This window comes from Magallana gigas, chromosome 2 (assembly GCF_963853765.1).
Source record: "Magallana gigas chromosome 2, xbMagGiga1.1, whole genome shotgun sequence".
Taxonomy (NCBI): domain Eukaryota; kingdom Metazoa; phylum Mollusca; class Bivalvia; order Ostreida; family Ostreidae; genus Magallana; species Magallana gigas.
Window position 1 is genome coordinate 40,461,499 of NC_088854.1, and position 23,749 is coordinate 40,485,247.

General features: G+C 34.3%; 1 protein-coding gene across 1 annotated transcript; it reads left to right on the forward strand.

Annotated features, from left to right (window-relative positions):
* Positions 1–366: 366 nt before the first annotated feature.
* On the forward strand, positions 367–5,927 carry LOC136273012 (lethal(3)malignant brain tumor-like protein 3). The gene is made up of 2 exons (XM_066076599.1): positions 367–1,108; positions 5,331–5,927. Exons 1-2 carry the CDS (start codon positions 865–867, stop codon positions 5,342–5,344), a joined length of 258 nt encoding a protein of 85 aa, XP_065932671.1. The 5' UTR covers positions 367–864; the 3' UTR covers positions 5,345–5,927.
* Positions 5,928–23,749: the final 17,822 nt, after the last annotated feature.

Consider the following 23,749-nt stretch of genomic DNA (forward strand, 5'->3'; position numbering starts at 1 on the left):
ACGGTACCGGTCAAATGTGAGTCTGACAGTAAGGTCCCGGCTTAACGATAAAATGTACGTTCTCAGAATAACAAAAATTATTTTTTTTTGTGATCTACGTTTTACTTAATTGGTTCATGACCTCTGCAACCCACTCTCCTAGCTTTGAGCAGCCACCATGCTCTCTACTCGGCCATCTAGGTAAGACAAAAAGTCTTGCTTTCGATGACAAATGGAACCTAGCGCATTGGTAGCGCACTACACGGTCGTTTGGGATACAGGTGGAATTCAGTTAAACGACAATTTGAGAGGAACATAACGATACACTCCGGGGCCAAAGTGGAGCACCAATATAGTGAATTTCCCTGTGTTTTATGTAATAATATTATGGCATATCTTGGCTTGTCAAAGATATGCAAATTTATCCAAGGACCTATAAATAGTGTTTATGTTTTTCCGGAATTTTTCCGGTTGAATATACTCGCTTTAAAATTAGGCCTCTTTTTGCATCATTTCTGGATTCTTCTTGAAACTGGTAAGACGTGTTTTAATTCTCTGTAATAAAGTATACTCTTTAGATTAATTTAATCGTTCAAATACTTTTATCAATTTTATTAAGTCGAGAAAAGGCATATATGCCACCGATTTCCGCTCGATGGCCACTGAGGTCCTTTGATTGTATGGATTTAGATGCAACAATCTCTCGAGTGCAATCTTCAATGGCGCACATTATTTTAGCTTGATCTTAAATTTACTGCTTTTTTCGGGTTAGCTACCAATATACCAATAGAATTTTATGAAATTGATTAACATTAATTTATTTACAAATTAATTAGGTAACAATTTTCGCTTTTGTTTTAAAATACCACGAGATCAACGGGGTCAATGCCAAGGCCGAAGAGACAAGTTAAACGGGCGGCTGCCCGTAATACTCAAGACCCAGGACAAGCACGCAGGCCAGGCCGGCGCATGGCTCAACGCCAACAGACCAACAATAACGAGCAAGATGTCCAGGCTCAACTGGCACCCCCTCAGCCCCAGGCAGTCCAACTACCCCAGGCAGCCCCACAGCATCAGGCGGCACTGTTACAACAGGCAGCCCCACCACAGCAAGCCCAGGATCAGGCGGGTAATGTGATTTTTAATCCCCCTGTAGCAACATTACAACAAACCACCACTCTAATGCCCGGCCTCACTTCGCCTGTCAATTCTAGTCTCACATCTACATGCACAGATACAGGGATAACTTCCATTATCACCTCAACCCATCAGCCTACTCCTAAACCAATCAACTCTATTACAGTTCCCATTGGGTATCATGTAAACCAACCAATTAAGCAAAAAATCATCAAGGGCGAATTCGTCAATCTGGGAACATTATTGGTAAGGGACCCCACTAATGCCCATGCAACATCTACTCTCACAATTGATGCACAGGGTAACATCATATCACAAGCAAAACCCACAACCAGAATAACATCTATCGAAAAATGGACAGATGCATTTCTCATTTATTTTAGCATTTACACTGCAGTGCACCCACCTAGATCGCATCAGCTTATTAAATATATGCATGACGTTCGCTTAGGGGCGCAGAATTCTAATGGGTGGGTTTTGTACGATGAACAATTTAGGCTAAGGATTGCACACAACCCGTCACAGAACTGGGGAATCATAGATAATGAGCTTTGGTTATTATACATGACTGCCAATTCAAATAAATCTTCTAGTACCCAACACCACAAGTGCTTCGATTACAATCAAAGCAAACTGTTACAAGCCCCATTGTCCGTACATACACCGATGCCTTAAATGCAATGGCACCCATCCATCTATGTTGTACAACAGTGCTAACCCACCCCCGAGGCATGCAAATAACACCTTTCGGGCATCCACTCCAGTCCGCAACAACTCTTATGCCACATTCAGGTATCAGACACCAGCACACCAAACACGCACCAACCAACATTGGGCGGGAAACCCTCGTCAACCCCAGAGACATTTGGGTCCTAGGGTATTCTCCCATAATCATTAGCACAATTAGCAATTATTTGAGTCAATACCCAAATAGGGTCTCGGCAAGGTATTTAGAGGATGGTCTAAAACATGGCTTTAAATTGCAATACTCTGGACCACGCATTTCAGTTTTTTCAAAAAACTTGAGTTCAGCTTCCGACAGTGAGGAGGTTCTCTTGGAAAAAATATATAGTGAAGTTACGGCAGGTCGAATGTCTGGCAAGTGGGCAAGCTCAATTTCGTTAGTAAAACCATCCCAGGTAGCCACGCATTTAATAGGAGATTTTACAATGTTATGTCCGGGGTGTCCTCTCCCTATCATCACATCAGAATTACGAACCCTATCCGTGAAGACATGTTCACATGGCTACAATTTTTAGACAACTTTAACGGCGTTGTATACTTCACAGACACTGAATGGGTTACACTAGATACTTTGCAACTTTACACGGATAGTGCAGGTTCTGGCCACCTTGGTTGCGGCAGTTTCTTTCAGGGTCAGTGGGTTCATTTTACCTGGCCATCTTCATGGTTAAACAAGCCAATTTTGCGGGACATAACTTTTCTCGAATTAGTACCTGTTGTATTAGCCTTCATGATATGGGGATTGCGTTTGCAAAACAAAAAAGTCATCCTCCATGTAGATAATATTTCCCTTGTACATATTCTCAACAAACAGTCAGCCAAGTCCCCAAGAGTAATGGTACTTGTCAGTTCGTTAGTCTTAATGGCTTTAAAACACAACATACAATTTAAAGCACAACATATTCCGGGAAAATCAAACATTATTGCTGATTCTATATCTCGCAAACAGTGGAAAGTCTTTCGAGCAGCAGCACCTTAGGCAGACCTTCATCCGCAGGCCATTCCAGCCCTATTCCAGACATTACTCTCACAAGTCACATCCAATCATTGTTCAACGCTTCAGTTGCTGTAAACACTAGGCAAACACACACAGCAGGCATCAATTCATTTGAAACATTTCGCCGGTCTCATAACCTACCCAGTCTGTGGCCACCTCTCGACACTCACATTACAAGGTTTATCGCTTATCTGTCACTTTCAGGCTACAAATACTCCACAGCTCAGTCATACATTGCAGCCATCAGTTTTTACAGCAAAGCAATTTACAATGTAGATCCTACTAATCATTTTATTATAAGAAAGCTACTTCAGGGCATGCAAAGAACAACACTACACAAGGACACTCGTTTGCCTATTACATTACAGCTCTTAAACAAAATTATACCAACATTGCAAACTGTATGCAACACCATATACGAAACCAAACTATTCACTGCAGCTTTCACTTTAGCATTTCACGCCCTCTTGCGCATTGGGGAATTCACAGTGTCTAAAGGCAACACACCAGCAACTATCATCCAATTTCATGACAAAACAATGCAGCAGACCAACATTCAATTGACAATTTGTCATTCAAAGACAGACCAATTAGGTGTTGGGGCAAACTTGCAGATTCCTGCTTCAAATGGTGTTGCTTGTCCTTTTGCCGCCATGCATGCCCACTTACACATGCGCACATCTCAAACTGGCCCATTGTTTATTCATTTTGAAGGTCAACCATTGACCCGTTATCAATTTATCACCATATTGAAGCGTTGTCTTAATGCAATAGGGGTTGATAGCTCCAATTATAATTCCCACTCATTTAGAATGGGTGCAGCTACAACCCTTGCTATTCAAGGCGTTCACAGTGACGTCACCCAAGGGTCAGGACGATGGCGCTCTAATGCATTTCGTACATACATTCGGTAACCTTATCATTCCAACAGTATCTATTTTACTAACCATAAACAAGATAATTCTAGGTCCTGTCAGAGTTTGGATTGTCGGATCTTCTATCATCAAACGAGCAGCTATGAGTGCAGTATCAAGACAGGGGGGGGGGGGCTTAATCTTAATCTCGAGAATACTTCAGTCTTATGGCAGGGATATAGTGGCATGAAGCTACAACACCTTAATACTAGGCTATCAACGTTGCTAACGTTAGAAGATCGTCCTGAGTTTCTCATCATTCATTGCGGAGCAAACAATGTTGGCCAGAAAACCACTGAAGAGCGGCCGGAGCTCCTTTCCACAACCTTGTCCCGAATTTGTGACATGTTCCCTACCATAACGATAGTTTGGTCCTCTGCCCTGCCTAGATAAGCTTGGCGCTTTTCAGAGAATGTTAAAGCAATGAATGAAATAAGGGGTCGAATGAATAGAGAAGCGATAAAATTTGTAACATCCAGGGGCGGTCATTACATCAAAAACCCTCAGTTTTCCCAAAAACCACCTACGTTGTTTGACCCTGATGGAGTTCACCTGCCCCAGCTGGGTAATGATATCCTTTTAAATACCATTAAAGGTGCGTTGCAAGATTTATTGAATTGTGGCGGTGTTGGCCTTCCGGACTAACCACATCACAATTAACTACTACTGGCTCGTGGTGACCATTGGAGTTGCGGTCCTGCCGCCGTCACCAATGTTACTTTTGGAAAGTGGCGCACTCCATTGGTGGCGGTTGCAGTGTCATAAACAAACGTTCATGACCCTTGCAAGTGGCGCTATCGTCGCACCCCAACTCCAATGGAAGAGTGCAATCATTCAAATTATCATAGGATACAGTTTTTTACTGTCAATATAATGTGTTTATAATGCTGTTAATGTGTTTAAAATGCTGTGTATTCATGCTTGTGCATTCGCGCACATACTTGCTGCACAAGAACTTTGACAATTTTAATGTGTTTTGAACTTTGAAACTTGTGCATTTGCGTTTACCCATTCGCACAAGCCTTGTGTATAACTTTGTCATTTGTATGTCTGTGCATTTGCACTTACCCACTGTACAGAATATTATATTTTGTGACGTTTGTGCATTTGCGCTCACCCACTGCGCAATGAGCCTATTGATGGACCGTCACGTATTGTTGTATTGTTTGAATTGTTGTGAGGCAGCCCATTGGTAGCCTAAAGTCACTGCGGCCAGTAACGCCAAACCATAATAAAGTATTTAGTCCTAATCAATCTCTCTTAGTTGTTTCATCAGGTATCTTGGATAATATGGCATATCTTGGCTTGTCAAAGATATGCAAATTTATCCAAAGACCTATAAATAGTGTTTATGTTTTTCCGGAATTTTTCCGGTTGAATATACTCGCTTTAAAATTAGGCCTCTTTTTGCATCATTTCTTGATTCTTCTTGAAACTGGTAAGACATGTTTTAATTCTCTGTAATAAAGTATACTCTTTAGATTAATTTACCCTCCCTTCCTCTCCCATTTCCTTTCCTTAGAACCACATACTGCTTTTCTTTACATTATTTTTTTCAGGTCAACCATCATAACCTTTGTGATACCTTCAGTTCCGGTGTGACACCCACGTAATCTTTGTAATACCTGCAGCTCTAAACAAAAAATCGTCGCAGAGACACTCGTTCTATTCCTGACATTGTCGTTGATTTATGGCGCTATCGCCGCACCCCAACTCCAATGGAAGAGTGCAATCATTCAAATTATCATAGGATACAGTTTTTTACTGTCAATATAATGTGTTTATAATGCTGTTAATGTGTTTAAAATGCTGTGTATTCATGCTTGTGCATTCGCGCACATACTTGCTGCACAAGAACTTTGACAATTTTAATGTGTTTTGAACTTTGAAACTTGTGCATTTGCGTTTACCCATTCGCACAAGCCTTGTGTATAACTTTGTCATTTGTATGTCTGTGCATTTGCACTTACCCACTGTACAGAATATTATATTTTGTGACGTTTGTGCATTTGCGCTCACCCACTGCGCAATGAGCCTATTGATGGACCGTCACGTATTGTTGTATTGTTTGAATTGTTGTGAGGCAGCCCATTGGTAGCCTAAAGTCACTGCGGCCAGTAACGCCAAACCATAATAAAGTATTTAGTCCTAATCAATCTCTCTTAGTTGTTTCATCAGGTATCTTGGATAAAATGATATTAACTGCATGCATATTCAAAAAAATCTTGAGAAATTGATATGAGAGGTCACAATTCAAATTAATGTAAGATTTTTCAAAGTGAAAAGTGAATCTAAACAATATACAATGCTGTACAAAGGTAATTTCGGTGTGGTTTCTTCACCACATTCTCTTCTTTTCATGGAAAAATGAAGTCTTGACAGGTTATCACATGTGAAAGTATACAATCATGTCTATTGGGTTATGTTATCATACGTTAATTATACAATCCGTATAGAGTATTAATGAAAGAGGATTAGGACCATAAAAAGTAAATTCACTCTCAATAATACTAGAGCTTAATAAATATTCTAATACACGTACAAATGTAATTCACTTTTTGCGTCTTATCTTCAAAGGAATCATTTTGTCTTTTACCTCATCACTTGACATTTATAAAAGATTTACTCCGGTTTTTCTGTTCGTATACAACTTAACTAAACATGCTACAATATAGTTATTTACAAACTATAACATGATTTTTAAAATGAGCATTATTTAACAGAATGTATATAATATTGTTGTCAGAGACAAATTGATTAATCTGAATAAAGGAAAAATACAATGTATAAAAATCCCAAAAGAAAGAAAGGTTCAGAAAAATTGAACTATTAAATTAAAATAATTTTTAAAACTATTTTTAAAGAGACAGTACAGCTGAAAACATGTGTGGATAACTTCAGATTTACCTATTGTATCGTTAGGAAATACGAAATAACGTTGATTGTAATAGTTGAAATACATAAAAATCCCTTTCACATACTAAATTAACGTAATTTTGTGCTTCCAAAAAATTAAGGGTCGTACAAACCGGAATAATCTAATATCGTTTATTTGTACCACGTGGATTTTGATTGACAGTAATTGACACGTGCTGAAAACTACAAGATATTCGTCCGACTAAGGTCATCATGGTCATCAGGTTAAAGGAACTCACAACGGAACACATCCTCACTTACTCGATAATTTATAAATAGTTTACCACTTTCGGTTTATTTTAAAATGAACAGACATAAATATGTCAAATAACCCCTCAAGGGGCTTCATTTGCAAAAATGAATTTAGGTTTTAGCAACGCCTATGATAAACATGCAAAATACATGCTTACAAAATAATAATTGTGGTAATTTTAAAAACTTTGAACAATTATTACCTGGAAGAAGTAAAAAAGACATATTATTATCAACAAACATGTCCAGGAGAATCTTCGCGAACCCTGCATGTATTTTGTTTACAGTAAATACGCATGCGTAATAGTATAGAAGGCTGAACCCCGTAACGCATTGCGATGTAAATATGTGATAGGTAATACGTAATTATTAATTTTAATGAAATAATTACAATTATTTCATGGGAACTTTGAAATTTTCTGAAAGTTTATACATTCATGAGAAGTACAAAAATACCGAACCCGATCGGACAATTTTTTCAAATCGTTTTTTTTTAATAAGATACGCTGTATTGTCTCTATAAATAAATCCATTTTTTCTGAACAATTTACAAACTCATTCAAACTATGCTTAATCTTATGTTATTTTCTCTTTGGACATGGCCACGGTTTTGGTCAATTTTTTTTTATTGTGTACAATGCTTTAGTAATGCAGTGTTAGGGATCATTTCACAATTTAATTGTCAGTTATAGAGTTAAAAGCAAGATACAGGGCTGACAATTCTTTGTTGTGTGAACAAGGTTCGTGCCATGTTTATGTTTACATTGGTTAAACATACCGAAACAAGTTCTTTTTTTCATCTTTTTTATATCTGCGTATTTGTTTTGAACACAGATAAACAGTTCCTAATGTTTGTTACATTAATTTAGGTCTAAACCTGGACTTTCAGAATGTAAACAAACACATGATCAGAGCTTTTATATACATACCAAAGAATTGTCAGCTCTGTATCTCGCTTATAATTTGATAACTGAAACTCATATTTTGGTTAACTACAAGTGTTAAAAATGCCTCACGAAGACACTGTAAATATTACAAACAGAAAAATAAATATTGCCAAAAAATGTGACCATGCCCCTTCAAGTTACATTTTAAAAAAAATAACTCTGGATTTCTCCAGGCATTCTAAAACCTCTGTATATGCCAAAAATATCGGGATTTCATAAGAGACACATGCACTTATTCTTTTTCACAAAACATAGTGATTTGTTCGTTTTGTGTCACATGACTTTCGTAGCCATTCATAACACAGTTCTGACAATGAGTTTGGAGATATAGCAGTTTGCTCAGATATATTCTTTCCAAATGTGTTTATGAATTGGCCATGGTTTGTCATGCATTTAGTCAATACATCTGTTTGAGTGTCTTAAGCTGTTTTGGAGTGATAAATTGTAGCCAGGATATATATAACAATGACCAAAAGAAATCCACGTAAGTTTTTGTATTTCTTCTCGGTTATTTTAAGAACAAATGTAAGAAATGTTATTAAATATGTCCTTTTTTTTATTTTAGGGGTGAATGTGTTACTAATTATCATATGGTTCGAGGAAAGTGTCAAGGTTAGAAAATAAAACATATTTTTTTGGAAACAAAAGGCAGTACATGAATATGTTAATATTGTTATTTTTCGTATTTTTATACTTAGCCTGCCCTTCAGGATATTATGGGATAAACTGTTTGTTTAGCTGTCCTTACCCATTCTTTGGAAGGTTATGCACGCAGAAATGCAACTGTGGCCAGTTAGAATGTGATATCATCAAAGGTTGTCAAAGACATGGTAAATTTTTTATGTTTAAAACAACATCGTTATAGCCAAATCATAAATCATCACTATCCAAATTCTTCAAACAAAATGTATAATTATTTTGAGGTGTCTTAGTTAACATGAAGACAATAATTGGGATAAATTCATCGTATTACGTTTCTTTAAAAATTCCGACAACTTTATACTTAGAAAAAACCTAATATCTCAGATTATACAATAATTATAAACGAAACCAATGACCTCTCGATAAATAAGTACATGTATACACTGACAGAAATGACAATGTACAATATTACTTTTTAGGTTAGTTACTGACGCACGACGGAAATATTTTGGGTTGATCAATCTCATAGATGGCGAGGCGAAGCCGAGCCGTCTATGAGATTGATCAACCCAATATATTTCCGTAGTGAGTCAGTAACTAACCTAATAAGTGTTTTGTTTTCCCGAGGACTATTTAGCGACATATTTATTCACAAATAGCGATGATCATGGCCCAGCCATGTACAAGATGCCTAAAATCTCGTCCAATTTAACTCATTTAAACTCTTCAAAATTTTCAATCTCACCTTTCAAATACTTTTTAAAAATCTTTGCTTCACCCATGTTTACCTACAATGTTTTATTGCTATTCAATTTTTCATGTTTTCTCCCTTTTCTCTGCAGAGATTTGAGCAAATTTCGACGCTGCCATTTTGTTCTGCTCAAGACAAAACAATATGACGTCAATATTCTAAGGGCAACTACTCTAATTTTAAAGAATTTCAAAGGGCAACTACTCCAAAAACTTTAAGAACTTACGGCATGCGGTTTATGTATTAAATACTATGAAATGTCGAAATGAGTAAGCGAAGCGTTGACCAATGACGGCCATTAATTCTCACAGAACAAATATAGAGATATATGAGGCAATCACGTGTTATGTTTAAACCAATGAAAATGTGACATTTCAGTCCAAGGGAAAACAATATATCATTGCACAGTTAAGATCAAGCCTTTTAAATGAGCCCATTCTAAAATGGTTCATAAATAATTCATAATTAAATGTGTGTATAAAGTAGCAAAACATATTTCTTATTATTCGAGCTATACCTTTTTAAACGCGCATCATGGAATATGCCAACAGAACAATTACTATTCATAACGCCATGTTCACTAAATAACGTTGTTTATTTTTTAAATAATATCAAAATGATCGATGTTTTTACTCAGAAATTGCGGAATGTGAAAAAAGGTCGACAAAACACAGATTGTCGATTGTTAATATATGAGACTATACAGGTTCAGTGTTGCACTACTTGATATAGTAACGAAGCGATCCCGAAATTATTTTTGATTTGTATCCTTTTGATAAAAAAAATTCTGCCATTTTTCAGAAAGAAGTGATTGTAAATATGCACTTTACAATTCATTACATTATAATTCATTGGTAGCTATTTTGTCTGATATAGTAACAATCATTTCTTTTATATCCTTTTGGGTTTTTAACCGGGTTTTCCAACGGAAAAATCCGGTTATTAAAACGGTGAAAATGGCGGGCGGGCGGGCGGGCGGCTGTCAAAAGGGTACCCTCATTGTACGGATAACTTCTCCTACAGTTTTCAAGATAGGAAGTTGTTCTTTTGCAGATCAATTGTACATATATCAGAGGTGTGCATATTGCAAGGATTTTGATTTCTGATAATTTATCGAAGAAATACCAGGTTTTGAACTTAGTCATTTTTTGGCAAAATTTTGCATATAGGGTACCCTCATTGTACGGATAACTCCTCCTACAGTTCTCAAGATAGGAAGTTGTTCTTTTGCAGATCAATTGTACATATATCAGAGGTGTGCATACTGCTAGGATTTTGATTTCTGATAATTAATGGAAAAAAAAATCAGGTTTTGAACTTGGTCATTTTTTTTCAAAATGTTGCATATAGGGTACCCTCATTGTACGGATAACTCCTCCTACAGTTCTCAAGATAGGAAGTTGTTCTTTTGCAGATCAATTGTACATATATCAGAGGTGTGCATATTGCTAGGATTTTGATTTCTGATGATTTATGAAAAAATACTAGCTTTTGAATTTGGTCATTTTTTTTCAAAATGTTGCATATAGGGTACTCCATTTCACTGGATACGTGTTGACATGGATTATGGATACAGTTCACATAAAAGAAAACCCGGTTTGCTGTCACATTGACAGCTTTTCTCTTGTTTCCTTTAAACTATTGGAGTAAACAGTTCACCGACTTTATCAATTGCCACATCAATTTTCAAATTAAAAGAAGTCAGCCCGACATTGTAAAGGCATCACATGATTTGGTGTGCAAAGGTATGTCACAACGAGTCTTGGGACATTGTTTGTATCTTTAGATTCTCAATATCTAATATATTTGTTACCAATGAACTGCAATACATACACGACAGCAAACCAAAAGAAAATGTAGCTGTAAGGGTGTAGGGTGGGTTTTTGACAACAGAAAACAAGCTCAGGTTTTTTTAAAAATACGTTGCAAATGTTTATGATGTTTTCAGGTCTGAATAAAAGATACGAAAGGAAATATATGTTTAAGACTTCGCAAATACACAAACCATTTATATTATCTGCATTCTTGTGATCCTTATATATCAACATTTCTGTTCAAAAACCGTGCATATTCTCGAATTTTTATCTAAAATAACAGGGGTGTTTCTTTTTTAGCTACAGTGGTGATATTTATATAAGCCAAATCTTAGGCAAGCAATTTATTTTTCAATTCAAATATAAAAATATATATATATAAATTATATGATATTTAATATTCAGTTTTGCATATCATTTCTTAATACTTTTTAGGAATCCTAATTATTCCACAATACATTCCACTATATAATTATTTTTTATCATGTCAAAGTATTCTTTTCCAAAACAATATGCACGTTCTACATCTTGAACTTCATGATGTCGAGAATCTATGGCAAAATTGAGATAGGTATCTAAAATAGCTTGAATAAGCCTGATTTAACACCCGAGTAATACAAATAGTGGTATTGATTACAACAGCCAATCTAACTTAATGATATCCGCGTTTCATTTGGTAGGATATCCCCATACTCGGTTAACGTAAACGTATGTCTCATCTAAAAATCATTTTAAAATAATTCCAAAGCACTTTATTTATTAAAATGCACACACATTTGGTTTGAAAGTGGTTCCTTATTTTGTAATCAATATAATGATTGTGACAAGAATTTTTTGTAAAACACAGCTTGGGAAAACATAAGTATACTAGGACATACTTTAGTTTGTTGTAATGATAATATTTTTCATGAACGTTGCTTAGTTGTCTGAATTCAATGCCATTCTTTATTCATTACTGTACATAATCGTTTAATTAGAAAAAAAAAAGTATTTCTTGTTTGTTTTTCTACTAAGTAAACAATTATTTTTTTTCAATAATTCGTGTCTGACCTGGAGCTTTCTCATCCTTTTATATTTGCAATGTTTCAGGCACGCAAACTTTACATATAATTCTCGGGCATTCATACTTGGGCTCTAATGTCGCAAAAAAAAATAACAAAGAGTAATCGAGTATATTCCATTGCTTGATAATGAAACGTAAGGAACTTATTTACAGTACTGTAACTGACTTCTACCGAATTTAAGGATAGTGTATTGCTACAGTATGCAATTGGTTTGAATGTTGATTGAGAACTTCGGGTCATTAGATTCCAGGTTTAAAATGATTGGATTTCGATAAGTGTTTCTTATCATTGTGTTTTGGTGGAGCATTGTTTACCTGTATCCCAAAGATTACCTTGTGACATTTTCACTGAGGGGGTAATATGATCAAAGGTTGCAATAGATGTTCCATTATTTTACTTGTAAGGAAGCATGATTCCTGATGAAGTGGAGCAAACTTAAATCTTGGCCAACATGTTTTATATTTGTCGTTATATATTTTGTGCGTTATTCCTTGATTTTTGTGCATTATCTGTTTGTAAAAAATGCATTGACCTGTGATTATATAGTGTTACATTTCTCGGTTTGAGAAAAAATTGTGAATTTGATAATTTAATTAATTAAGACAGAATATGAGCGCGATATAAGGTCTACGTCCGAACAGGTAATATCTCTACAGGTAAATACGTTAAACCGATACAATGTATGCAGCATCCATAGGGGTTGTAGGGATACATGTAGATGCGTTGAAAAACAAAAGTTGCTCACCATGCCGTTAGCCTAAAACTTTGGCACAGCTTGCTAAATTGCGTTTGATAAAAACTTAGATAACTAGCGCGGTAGTTATTACGGGATGTTTTTAATTTACTAAAAATTGTAAGCGGACAAACTGATAAGAAACAGAGAAGAATTAAACCTTTTCCGTTAATGTACAGATTAAAAGGTATAATGTGTTTTTTATTATTATTATTATTATTATTAAATGGTATAGACCACACACATGAGTGAATTGTTCTGTGCATGCTCCGAAATTGCATAGTGAATTAAACTTTTGTCATTATTATGACAGATCGTTATTTAGTCCGAAATATCTGAAGTTTTGCTGGCCTTTATGACGAATTTGACATTTTTCTTACGATTTTAAACAGTTGCAAGTTAAAGTTTTTATGTAAGTAAAAATTGATAATAAATCATTAATAAACAACTTAAAAAACAGCTTGGATAGAAGGAAAGATAAATTCATACAGTCTTGAATAAACTGGAAGAGCTAAATCGACGAAACGGGGGAGGTGGTAGGTTGTATCCTATGCCCCAATTTTTAATCAACAGGGCGATATCCTACATCTTAAATTGGATGTAGCTTGCGTACGCGTGTCTTACAAAATGCATTTGACAAATAGTGCGTAATAATTGTAATGATCCTTTCTAAAAGTATACAATTCATATCGATACAAATGTCATGTACATTTTACCTTACTCACCTTCCCGATTTATCCATGAATAAGTTAATTTAAGAATAGAAGGGTGAAGTGTGAAGCAGGATTTAGAGTGCCATTTTGTCACATTCATATCTTTAATGCACGAAATAAAGTGTCCAAGTCCAACATAAAACCAATAACATTTTAAAGAGGGAATAATCTGGAACAAGTCGTTTGTGCAGCTTTATTTACAAAGGAAATACTTGTTACGAGAGAATTCTTTGCTTGGAAATGAAAGAATGGTATCTCATACTATGATTCCATATTAATTACGTAGAGTACCTCTGAGTCATTTTTTTTCTTAAAGCTTACAATTGTTTTTTAATTTTCTGGAATCGGATGTAATGAAGTAAGTCAATAACAAATAATGTATAATATGTACTAAAACTAAATACAAAGACTTATAACAACGAAAATCAGCACGTTCCGTTTCCGAATTTATTAACAGCAACGAAAATCAAAATTCGGTTCTTATAAAGTAACTGATACATAACATGCTTCCAAAGGAATAATTTTGTTAAGTCAGGCAACCTTTTTGAAAAGCCATTACTTGTTAACATTATCATCTGGGGATGCATTCATGTCGTTTGCAATGCAAAATCTTAGTAAGCGCTTTATTTTTGCGCATTTTGAAACTGCCAAGCTACAAGGACGTATTAAAGGGAAAAAAATTTATATCATTAAATAAACATCGTCTGAAACCAAATGTATTGTTGCATTTAATCTTTTGAACACAGGAAATTAGATAAATGATACGTAATAAATCATATGAAACTGATAACAATCTGCATAATATATGTTTACGCTTAATCTTCTAAATGAAAATTAAAGCATTGATTTTTCTTTTTGCTGCGCGAACCTCGGTTTTATTTTAAGGCATTTTAGAGTCCTACAAATAACACTGATCAAACAATTATGAATGGTTTTTTAAAGTCTATTGCCATTATTCTTTTTTTTATTTTGAAGCATTTATGGCCATATTTCTAATATCTATTTATGGCAATTATTTTCATGCATTTTATTGTACACTTACGACCCATTATATACATATACAGTTTATGTAATAGGGAAAATGATATGTATCCAGAACAACTAGGGTTTCACATAGTACAGAGTCGGACCTTTTTGCGGAATTTTTTGACGTTTATATTTTCCTCCTCGCAACAAACGATTTTAATGTATAGATAACTAAATTCAAATATCCTTATTCGATTATAATCTGATGTTAACCACAATATATACAATGATGTCTTGTCGCATAATTTGCCGCAACGTATTAATTCTTTTTATAGCTCTTGATAAGAAGACAACTATCAAAAGTAAATGTGGCAACAACAACAACAACAAAGAAAATGGCTCTGCGTATGTATCAATCTAGTCCTATTCGTCATGCATCCAAATTTGATTTTTAAATGATTTTTAAACAGAGATAAACAAAAATGATTTCCATTTTGTTTCAGAGGTGGCTGTTGTACAAACTATCATATGGTTAATGGAAAATGCGAAGGTTAAAAGATATGACTAATCAAGTTTATTTTTTGAAATTATAAAGACACAATAAAGAAAGTATTTATCTTTAAATATCTCTCATTTAAGCTTGTCCTGTGGGATATTTTGGTAGTAAGTGTGGAGTTCCATGTCAATATCCGGCATTTGGACGGTTCTGTACCGACGAATGTGACTGCAGTCAATCAGAATGTAATCATATAAACGGTTGCAAAAGTGACGGTAAGACATCTTTTGGCACCGTGAATCAAATTTCCTCAAAATTAGGTTTTTGTAGATAGAATCAAAACATTTGATAAATGTTTAATTATTGTTTGTTTGTTTTGGGATTTATTTTTCTACATAAGACATGTCAGACTAGCTCACGAACCGTTTTTTATATCAATTAAACATAATTTGATTGACTTTTAACAAGTAGTACTGCTCTACTAGTACTGTTCGGCCTAAAGCATTCAAACTGATTGCATAGTTAGGATGAGTACTTACCAGTGATTCCAAAAGATTTTGAATTTTTAAATCTTTAGGTCAAGGTTAAGAAACAAGGCGGTCCCATAAGAATATGTAACAAAGAGACATGGTGACGTACAAACCCATAATTTATCACGAAAAGATAAACCTTTGAAAAAGTCGATGATTAAAACTAAATAAATTAAAATTTTTACATTGACATTTTAATATCAATTCAACATCATTCAATTGACTTTTAATAAAGGTACAATTAATTTTATGTATAGCTTTTTTTTATTTTAGCTCACCTGACCTAAAAGCTTAAGTGAGCTATTCTGATCACATTTTGTCCGTTGTCCGTCTGTCTGTCTGTCCGTCTGTAAACTTGAACTTCTTCTCTAAAACCGCTAAACCAATTTCAACCAAATTTGGCACAAAGCATCCTTATGAATTGCATGAATGAAAGATTGATCTTTATTCAAAGCGGAGAAAACCTTGAAAATGAAGAAAAAAGGGGTGCATTTTAAATATCTTCTTCTTAAGGAATCAAATTCAACGTAATTTAGCATAAATATTTCTTATGGAAAGGAAAATATAAATTGCAAATATAATGAGCTAATTCTGTTTCAAATCTCAGTTATTACGAAAATAACAATAGAGAAATGCGTGTTTTGATCAGATTATAACTTCGGGTTCGGTATTCCATACTTCTAAAACGGGACGGTGTAAAAGTAGGTTCTTTGTTTAAAGCTGCCACGTTGAATGATAAACGGGTCGATCTGACAAATGTTATGCAACAGTTCGCCTGCAAAGGGAATCTTTGAAACATGAAAGATACATTGGTGCCGATTTTGTGAAGTAAATTGAGGTTAAAAATTTCAATGCATTGAGTTTTCACATTTGACGGTTGTGTTATAATTGCTTGTTTTGATTTTCGTTCATTTTCATTTTATTAGAATATTTATGCTATGTAACCTGGAGAACTATCGCCTGTATTTTGTAATTTTTACGTATCAAATCAAACACAGACTTCGGTAAATCAGACAGTTGACTGTTTACCTTCGCAAAATAAGCAAAATGTAGTATATTTACAAAGTACTAAAATACAATTCATTCTTTTGGTAATTCGTACGTATGATCTTTTGCGCAATGGTTGATTAATGCAATGTGTTTTGTTGAGATGCTCAGCTAATCGAGTTTATTCAGTTTAAACAGAGTTTAATATCGCTGACTGTAATATGTACTAGGTATATATATAATTTACATGTATGTTGATTTTGAAAAATAAATTGGCCTCTTTGTTTTAGTGCATGTATCCTCTAGATCTCTTTGATTGTTTACAATTTCTATTTACTAACTATATTTGAGTGTTAAGCTTCAAATAAGAAGCAAGACACAAAGCTTTGTACACAGATATGAGGCCATTTTTGTTCACATTTTAAATGCTAATTAGGAAATACCAAGTCAAAAATCTAGCAAAAAAGTGTCTTGCTTATAATTTTACGTTTGACGCTGAAATTTTGGTTGATCATTAGAAATGTCTCGCTAAACGTTATATACTAGTACAAAAAAATTAAAAGATGATATGCTGTAACTACTTTCTGGGGCTCTATCTTTATATGATGACTTATATGAATTCCTCATTAATGGTGATAGTTTTTCAGACACGAGTAAATAAAAACGACACCGTTAAAACAGTTTCCATAGTTCTGACACATTATGTTACGAGGATAAAGGCATTATTACGAAAGCCGAGAAGGATCATTCGAGATTCGAGATTCAAAATACGAGATTCGAAATACGAGAATCGAGATTCGAAATTCGAGATTCAATATCTAAATTAACCAATCAAATCATGGATCTGAAACCTGTATCCTAGCAACATCAAACTGTTCTAAATAAAGATCATTCGTACATGCTCTTTCCTACAGATAAATGTCTTAATAGCTCTTATATAGTGGTTATAAAATGGTTAAATTAACATTGATGAATTAACCCCACACAGTATAAACAATTAAATTAGAAATAACACTGTTGGCTTTGCGAATCTAAGTGGTTTTGTTTGCCCTGTATGTATTTCCCCCCGAACAATTTTAACCCGAAGTGTATTCGCCCCAACTGTGTAAAAATCGGCTCGAGAAGAAAGATCTGTTTAATCTAAATGTTTTAGCTTTGAAACGAAACTCAATGAAATAATCGACATGTCAAAATATAGGTTATGATAAAGTTTTAAACCATAGAAGATATAATGATTTACAACCTCAAAGACAAAAATCCAGATAAGAATAGTGTATTGTAGGGTATGGCAATGCCGTTGTCGATATGAGAGAGACAGAGAGACAGAGAGACAAACAGACAGACAGACAGACAGACACAGAGAGAGTTTTGTAGTGTCAAATTCAGTTTGATTTAGAATTTGAAATTGATTTTATTTGTTACAAGCATATATAGACAATAATTAAGCCTCTAAAAGGAGAAAAGAGAGGAGGTAGCTAGGGTAGGACAGACCAACTAGCAAGCTTTAATTTTAACGGTGTTAGCGCACCTGTGATTTACATCGAGACTCTCTCTCTCTCTCTCTCTCTCTCTCTCTCTCTCTCTCTCTCTCTCTCTCTCTCTCTCTCTCTCTCTCTCTCTCTCTCTCTCATCACCTTGCATTTCCTTTTCCGTGAGGGGGTTTGGGGTATTTGTGATGTCTTACATTAGCTAGCGAAAATGATAAAAAAAAAACCTGAAATTTTCTTTAAATTGTGTGCGGATGTTGTACTCCAATAATCTGTTTTCAGTATATACATTTCAAGAGGGGGGGGGGCTATATAGTCCTAATTAGTTTGCCAGTTATTGTGTCCCCACTTTGTTTTCTCTTCGTTTTCCAGGTTTTTTTTATTTGGCTTGGCAAATTAATATAAAACTTTCTGTGTAGCTCCATAACGATGCACTGTAGATAAATTATGAGTAGTTTTACTTTTGATAAACAGGTACATATCCGTACTTGATTTTTAATTTGACTCTTATAATCGGATTTAATATTCCAATAAATATAGGGTAGGAAAGAGTAGACGGGACTTTTTTGCGCATATCCTACTGTACCATTCATTCAACACAGGTATTAGCACTCATCGAGTTCGACTTGCTTTCCTTTTTTTCATCCACTTTAAGCTATTTATTTTAAATTTAAAACTATTAATTTTTGAAAATATTTTGAATTTATGGCCTGATTATATATAAATAAGAGCTGCGCTGGTGCATCTATTTACCCAAATGGACCAAAATATAACCAAATGAATCTAAAAAATTTGACAAAATTAGTTTTAAATGTACGACTCTTTTTCAATTCTAATCGAGTATGTCCTTTCGAAAAATCTTGAACCACACACATTTTAGCAAATAAAACGACAATTGTTTCATTTTTTTATGGGGAGGGAGGTGGTGCCGGTAAAGGACATGTATTGCTTGTGGCAGTTGTGCTATACTCTCATTTGTTATAATAGGTAATACTACATATTGATATAAAATGAAAGTTTCCAATTACACTGTACATAGCTTCTATCATGCATTTTGACCCGTGCGATAGTTTAAAACAATTTTCAAAGCATATAATGTAATTCAACCGATCATTTTTGAAATTTAATTTTCTGGATCCCCGCCTGATACGTCCGCCTCCATGTACGTTAGAATTACATGTACGTTGACCATATGTACACATTAACATAATCGGCTATGTTATGTGACGATAACATTTTTTATCAATGTTTTTGCAGGATATATAACAAATAACAGTCTATTTGTTGGTTTTTGCACTGATTATTTGAGATAATTTGCCGCAATCTTTTATGCATTCCACACACCACTCACAGTTTCTTTATTTGGTGTTCTGTGTATGGCGACAAATAGGTAAATTTGCACCACTCACCCCTTGTAGCTTCATCCTGATTACATTTTATCTGGCTAAGTGTAATGTAGTAGTATATTAAATACACACATCTTTGTTTGCAGTGCTTATTTACATCTTTAGAGATTTAATTACAAAAAAGTAAACATTTGTATGACTTATATGTAATTATTGTCAAATTTGGTGCGCGGGGGGGGGGGGGGGGGGGGTAGGAAACTACAGAGAAACTTAACTTGACTGTGAAACATATGCTTTTATTCTTTCTTGTTGATATATCAATGAATGAATTATAACAAAATACATGTACAACAATTAATTTTGAAATATTCATGCACAATCAAATTTTTAAAAAGTTTTACTGTTCTCTGCACAAGAAATCGGCAATGTGAACAAATTGGCACCCTATCATCCCTACCTTTAATTGTAGAGAGTAGGTATCCTTCTATATTGAAAACAATTCCAAAAGTAAGACTCATAATAAGTTGTTTACTGAGGAAAAGGAAAACAAATTGTATTTATTAATAATTCCGTATGATGTGATAATATCTCAATGATTTGTTTATAATCATAGTACAAGTGTATCACTGTATGCATACATAAAAACGATAAGTAATGCTTATATTTATTAGTGAAACAGGGCAGATTATTTATATTTAGATTATTTAGATACATGTACTAATCTTCATGCGGGGATCTAGAAAGGAGGGGGTCAGGGGATGTGGACCCCCTCCTCGGGAAAATTGGAGCTTATTAAATTTACATAGTAATTTTTTTTTAAAATTGGCCTAGGACCCCCTACAGAAAAAAACTAGCTACGCTTATGAAGTTCTCTACCATAACCGCATTTTTACACAAAAGGGGTGAATAAACCCGGGTTTTAAACTATTACTGGTGGTGAAATACCCCAGGGTTCAAACGCATCAGGTGGAAATGCACCAGGGCAAACAAAATCACTTAGATCCGCGAAGCACACTGCATTATTACTAGTCTACTTAGATATTCTGTGTAAAAGTAAATACACATAATTATTTAGTTCGGTAGGGAGAAGTGAACAGAGCATTTATTAAGAGCTATTAAGACATTTATTTGTAGGAAAGAGCATGTACGAATGATCTTTATTTAGAACAGTTTGATGTTGCTAGGATACAGGTTTCAGATCCATGATTTGATTGGTTAATTTGGATATTGAATCTCGAATTTCGAATCTCGAATCTCGTATTTCGAATCTCGTATTTTGAATCTCGAATCTCGAATGATCCTTCTCGGCTTTCGTACATTATCGCTATTCCTAAGAAAATATTACAGCGTAAAGTCATCGTGGTTTGTAGCCATTTGTTGTTTTTGAATAAAGATGAAAGTAATTGCTGGGTCTAAGTAAAATATAGTAATATGCCTGTCAATACATTGACTATAATAAATATTTGACATGTCACCTGACAACAGTTTTCATTCGAGTGTATAGGTAACGGGAGTTTATGCCAGGTTAACAACAGTCGTTTATGATGGGGAAGACCGATTAAATTTGTGAATGTTTTTAATTTGAGGAATTGAGCGCATTGAGGCACAATTTTATTCTTCACATCTATACGTCCCCCGGAATTTTTAAAATAAAATCTTCTTCCCATACAGTTCATATCACCAACTGGTGTAATATCGGACAATAAATATCATAAATTTTTAAAAAATAAAATAAATAGCAAGTATAAGAACGAAAATGTACCTATATGCTCTCAAATATTTTGATCGCTTTATAAAGTTAGGGGGAGAGGAAAAACGAAAATATAGGGAATTGGAAGTAAACAGTGTACCCCTACTGTACCAAAAGTTTAGTTTATATCTTGCATAGGATTTTCTTATTTTTGATAAAAATTGTATTCCATTAAGGTCAAAGATTAAGTGTATGCAAAAATGATTGTAAAATTCGAATACTTTACAATATCTATTTTTTGTTATTCTACCGAGGGGCCATATAGTACAATACCCTTTGAACGCCAATGTAAAGTCATTGTTGCTCAGGTGAGCGATGTAGCCCCATGGGCTTAATAAAACCTTCAGATTTCAGACCATTAATTTGTCATATTATGAATATGCATTCATTCATCTAAACTCTTCTTTATAACCGAGATACAACGAAGTAGCACACAAATGTATTGCATGGATGCAGAGTATCCTATCCAAAACTGTGAAATTATTCAATCATTGCTCATAGCATATATTGGTTTTTAAGGATTAAGATTATATTGATCAATAGTTTTCGTTTTTCCTGTTTTACTCCTTGGCCTAAAGCATTCAAACTGATTGCATATTAGTTAGGATAAGTATGTACCAGTTCCTCTGCAAAGGTTTTGAATTTTTAGATACTTAAGGCAAGGTTTGCTATTACTTTAATGGGACTCATTGTTATAGTAAGTTTACTCGTAAATGTACTGATCTTTGTTTGAATAGCAATTTATTGCCCCACAGGTACAGACCCTGAAACGTACTACTACACCACACGCTCGCTGCACGCTCGCTACACGTTCGCTAAACGGTTCACACGAAACGCTGAACGGTTTACACGAAACGCTGCACGCTTTGCCCGAAACGCTAAACGATTTACACGAAACGCTAAACGGTTTACACGAAACGATTCTCGCACGAAACGATTTGCTCGCTTTTCACACGCTTTGGACACGCTTTTATCCTGATCGAGTCGGGTGCTCTCGGATTTTTACCCTGAATCTGTTTGTAAGAATTAATTTTAAGAAAACACGAAATAATAGAAATTCTGATATTAGAAACTTATGTTTACATAAGTATTGAATTGATTAATAAAATTAATTTGGTACTTATATTTAAAGCAAAATATTATTTATTCACAGAAATAGCCCAAAATACTACTTCCATAAATATATTTATTGCTCAAAAGAAATATCCATGATTTTTATTAGTGCCGTAAATAATAAAAATTCCAGAGAAAACAGTTACCGTTACACAATATTCAATAACAAAAATAAAATCCGTATGATTACAAACTGAAATCGGTTTTTCAGTATTCGGCGGGATTTGTTTTTTCTTCTCATATTAGTATTTTTATTGGTTTCAGAGAATACGATGTAAAAATACTAACAGTAAATAAACCTGTAATTATTTACATTGATAATTTTGAAAGTTATGTAAAATAAAATTAGTCACATAACTTAGAAAAATGCTATAAAACAACCGATTATTTTTTTTTATGTCGTATCATTCGCGTAAATAAATGTTCCGTACGTAAAATCACAGAAAAAAATCAATCGATTAAACAATAAAGAAAGTTGTCATTACTATTTCGGATTTCGGAAAGAACAAAAAATAAAAATGATTTAAATTTTTCTCTCAATATTCGTATACATAACCGGCGCCCCGCATAACGGCGAACAATATATCTATCATAATCTATTTGAATTAAGTACCATGCATATAGATTCCCATAATAATTAATTGCTTGTGTACAGTTTAGGAAAATTTCAGTGTGTTAATTACTTGTTGTTTTCTGTTATCAGTGTTTAAATAATTAAAATAATAACTTGTAGAAATATTTTTAATCGGGATTCAGAAGAATTTACTTCCCGCAGTTCATAGAAACGAACAGTATATTTTTTTTTATGTTTACATTTAATTTTGTTCAAATTAATGTTAAATAATTTATCATTTAAATTGTGTGCATCAACAAATACTGATTTCGACTACCTTGAAGTCATTAAATTTCTATTGGCTATTGACAAAAGATGAGACGCGTGACCATCCAATGAAAACGAATACACAGAGTTTGATTGACAGGTTCAGCCAGGTGCAGGTCTTACCATATGTCCGAGGTTATGTGTGCTGGTTGTACACAGCCGAATAGTCTCAGTAACTAGTCTTCTTTCAATACACGTACAATGTACCTTTCCCTTGTTTGTTAAAAATTAATTCAATTTTGTAAAAAGATAAATATATCATTTCTTATTGATTTTTTTCACGAAAATATATACAAATTAAAGGAGTTTTGCCAATCACAAACAGTTTAAAGTAATGTTAAACACGAGCGCTATTTTGAAACGATTAAATTGTCAGCGAGTTCCGAATGAAATCTGATGACACCTGACACATGAAATCTGATTTCACACGGTTCTCGCACGCTTTGCCCGAAACGATTTACACGCTTTGCCTGAAACGCTGCACGCTTTGCCCGAAACGCTAAACGGTTTACACGAAACGCTTCACGATTCAAACGAAACGCTAAACGGTTTACACGAAACGCTAAACGGTTTACACGAAACGTTTCTCGC

Excerpts from the sequence above, each read along its gene's own strand:
- LOC136273012 (XM_066076599.1), top strand. The coding sequence starts at position 865 with ATGCCAAGGCCGAAGAGACAAGTTAAACGGGCGGCTGCCCGTAATACT.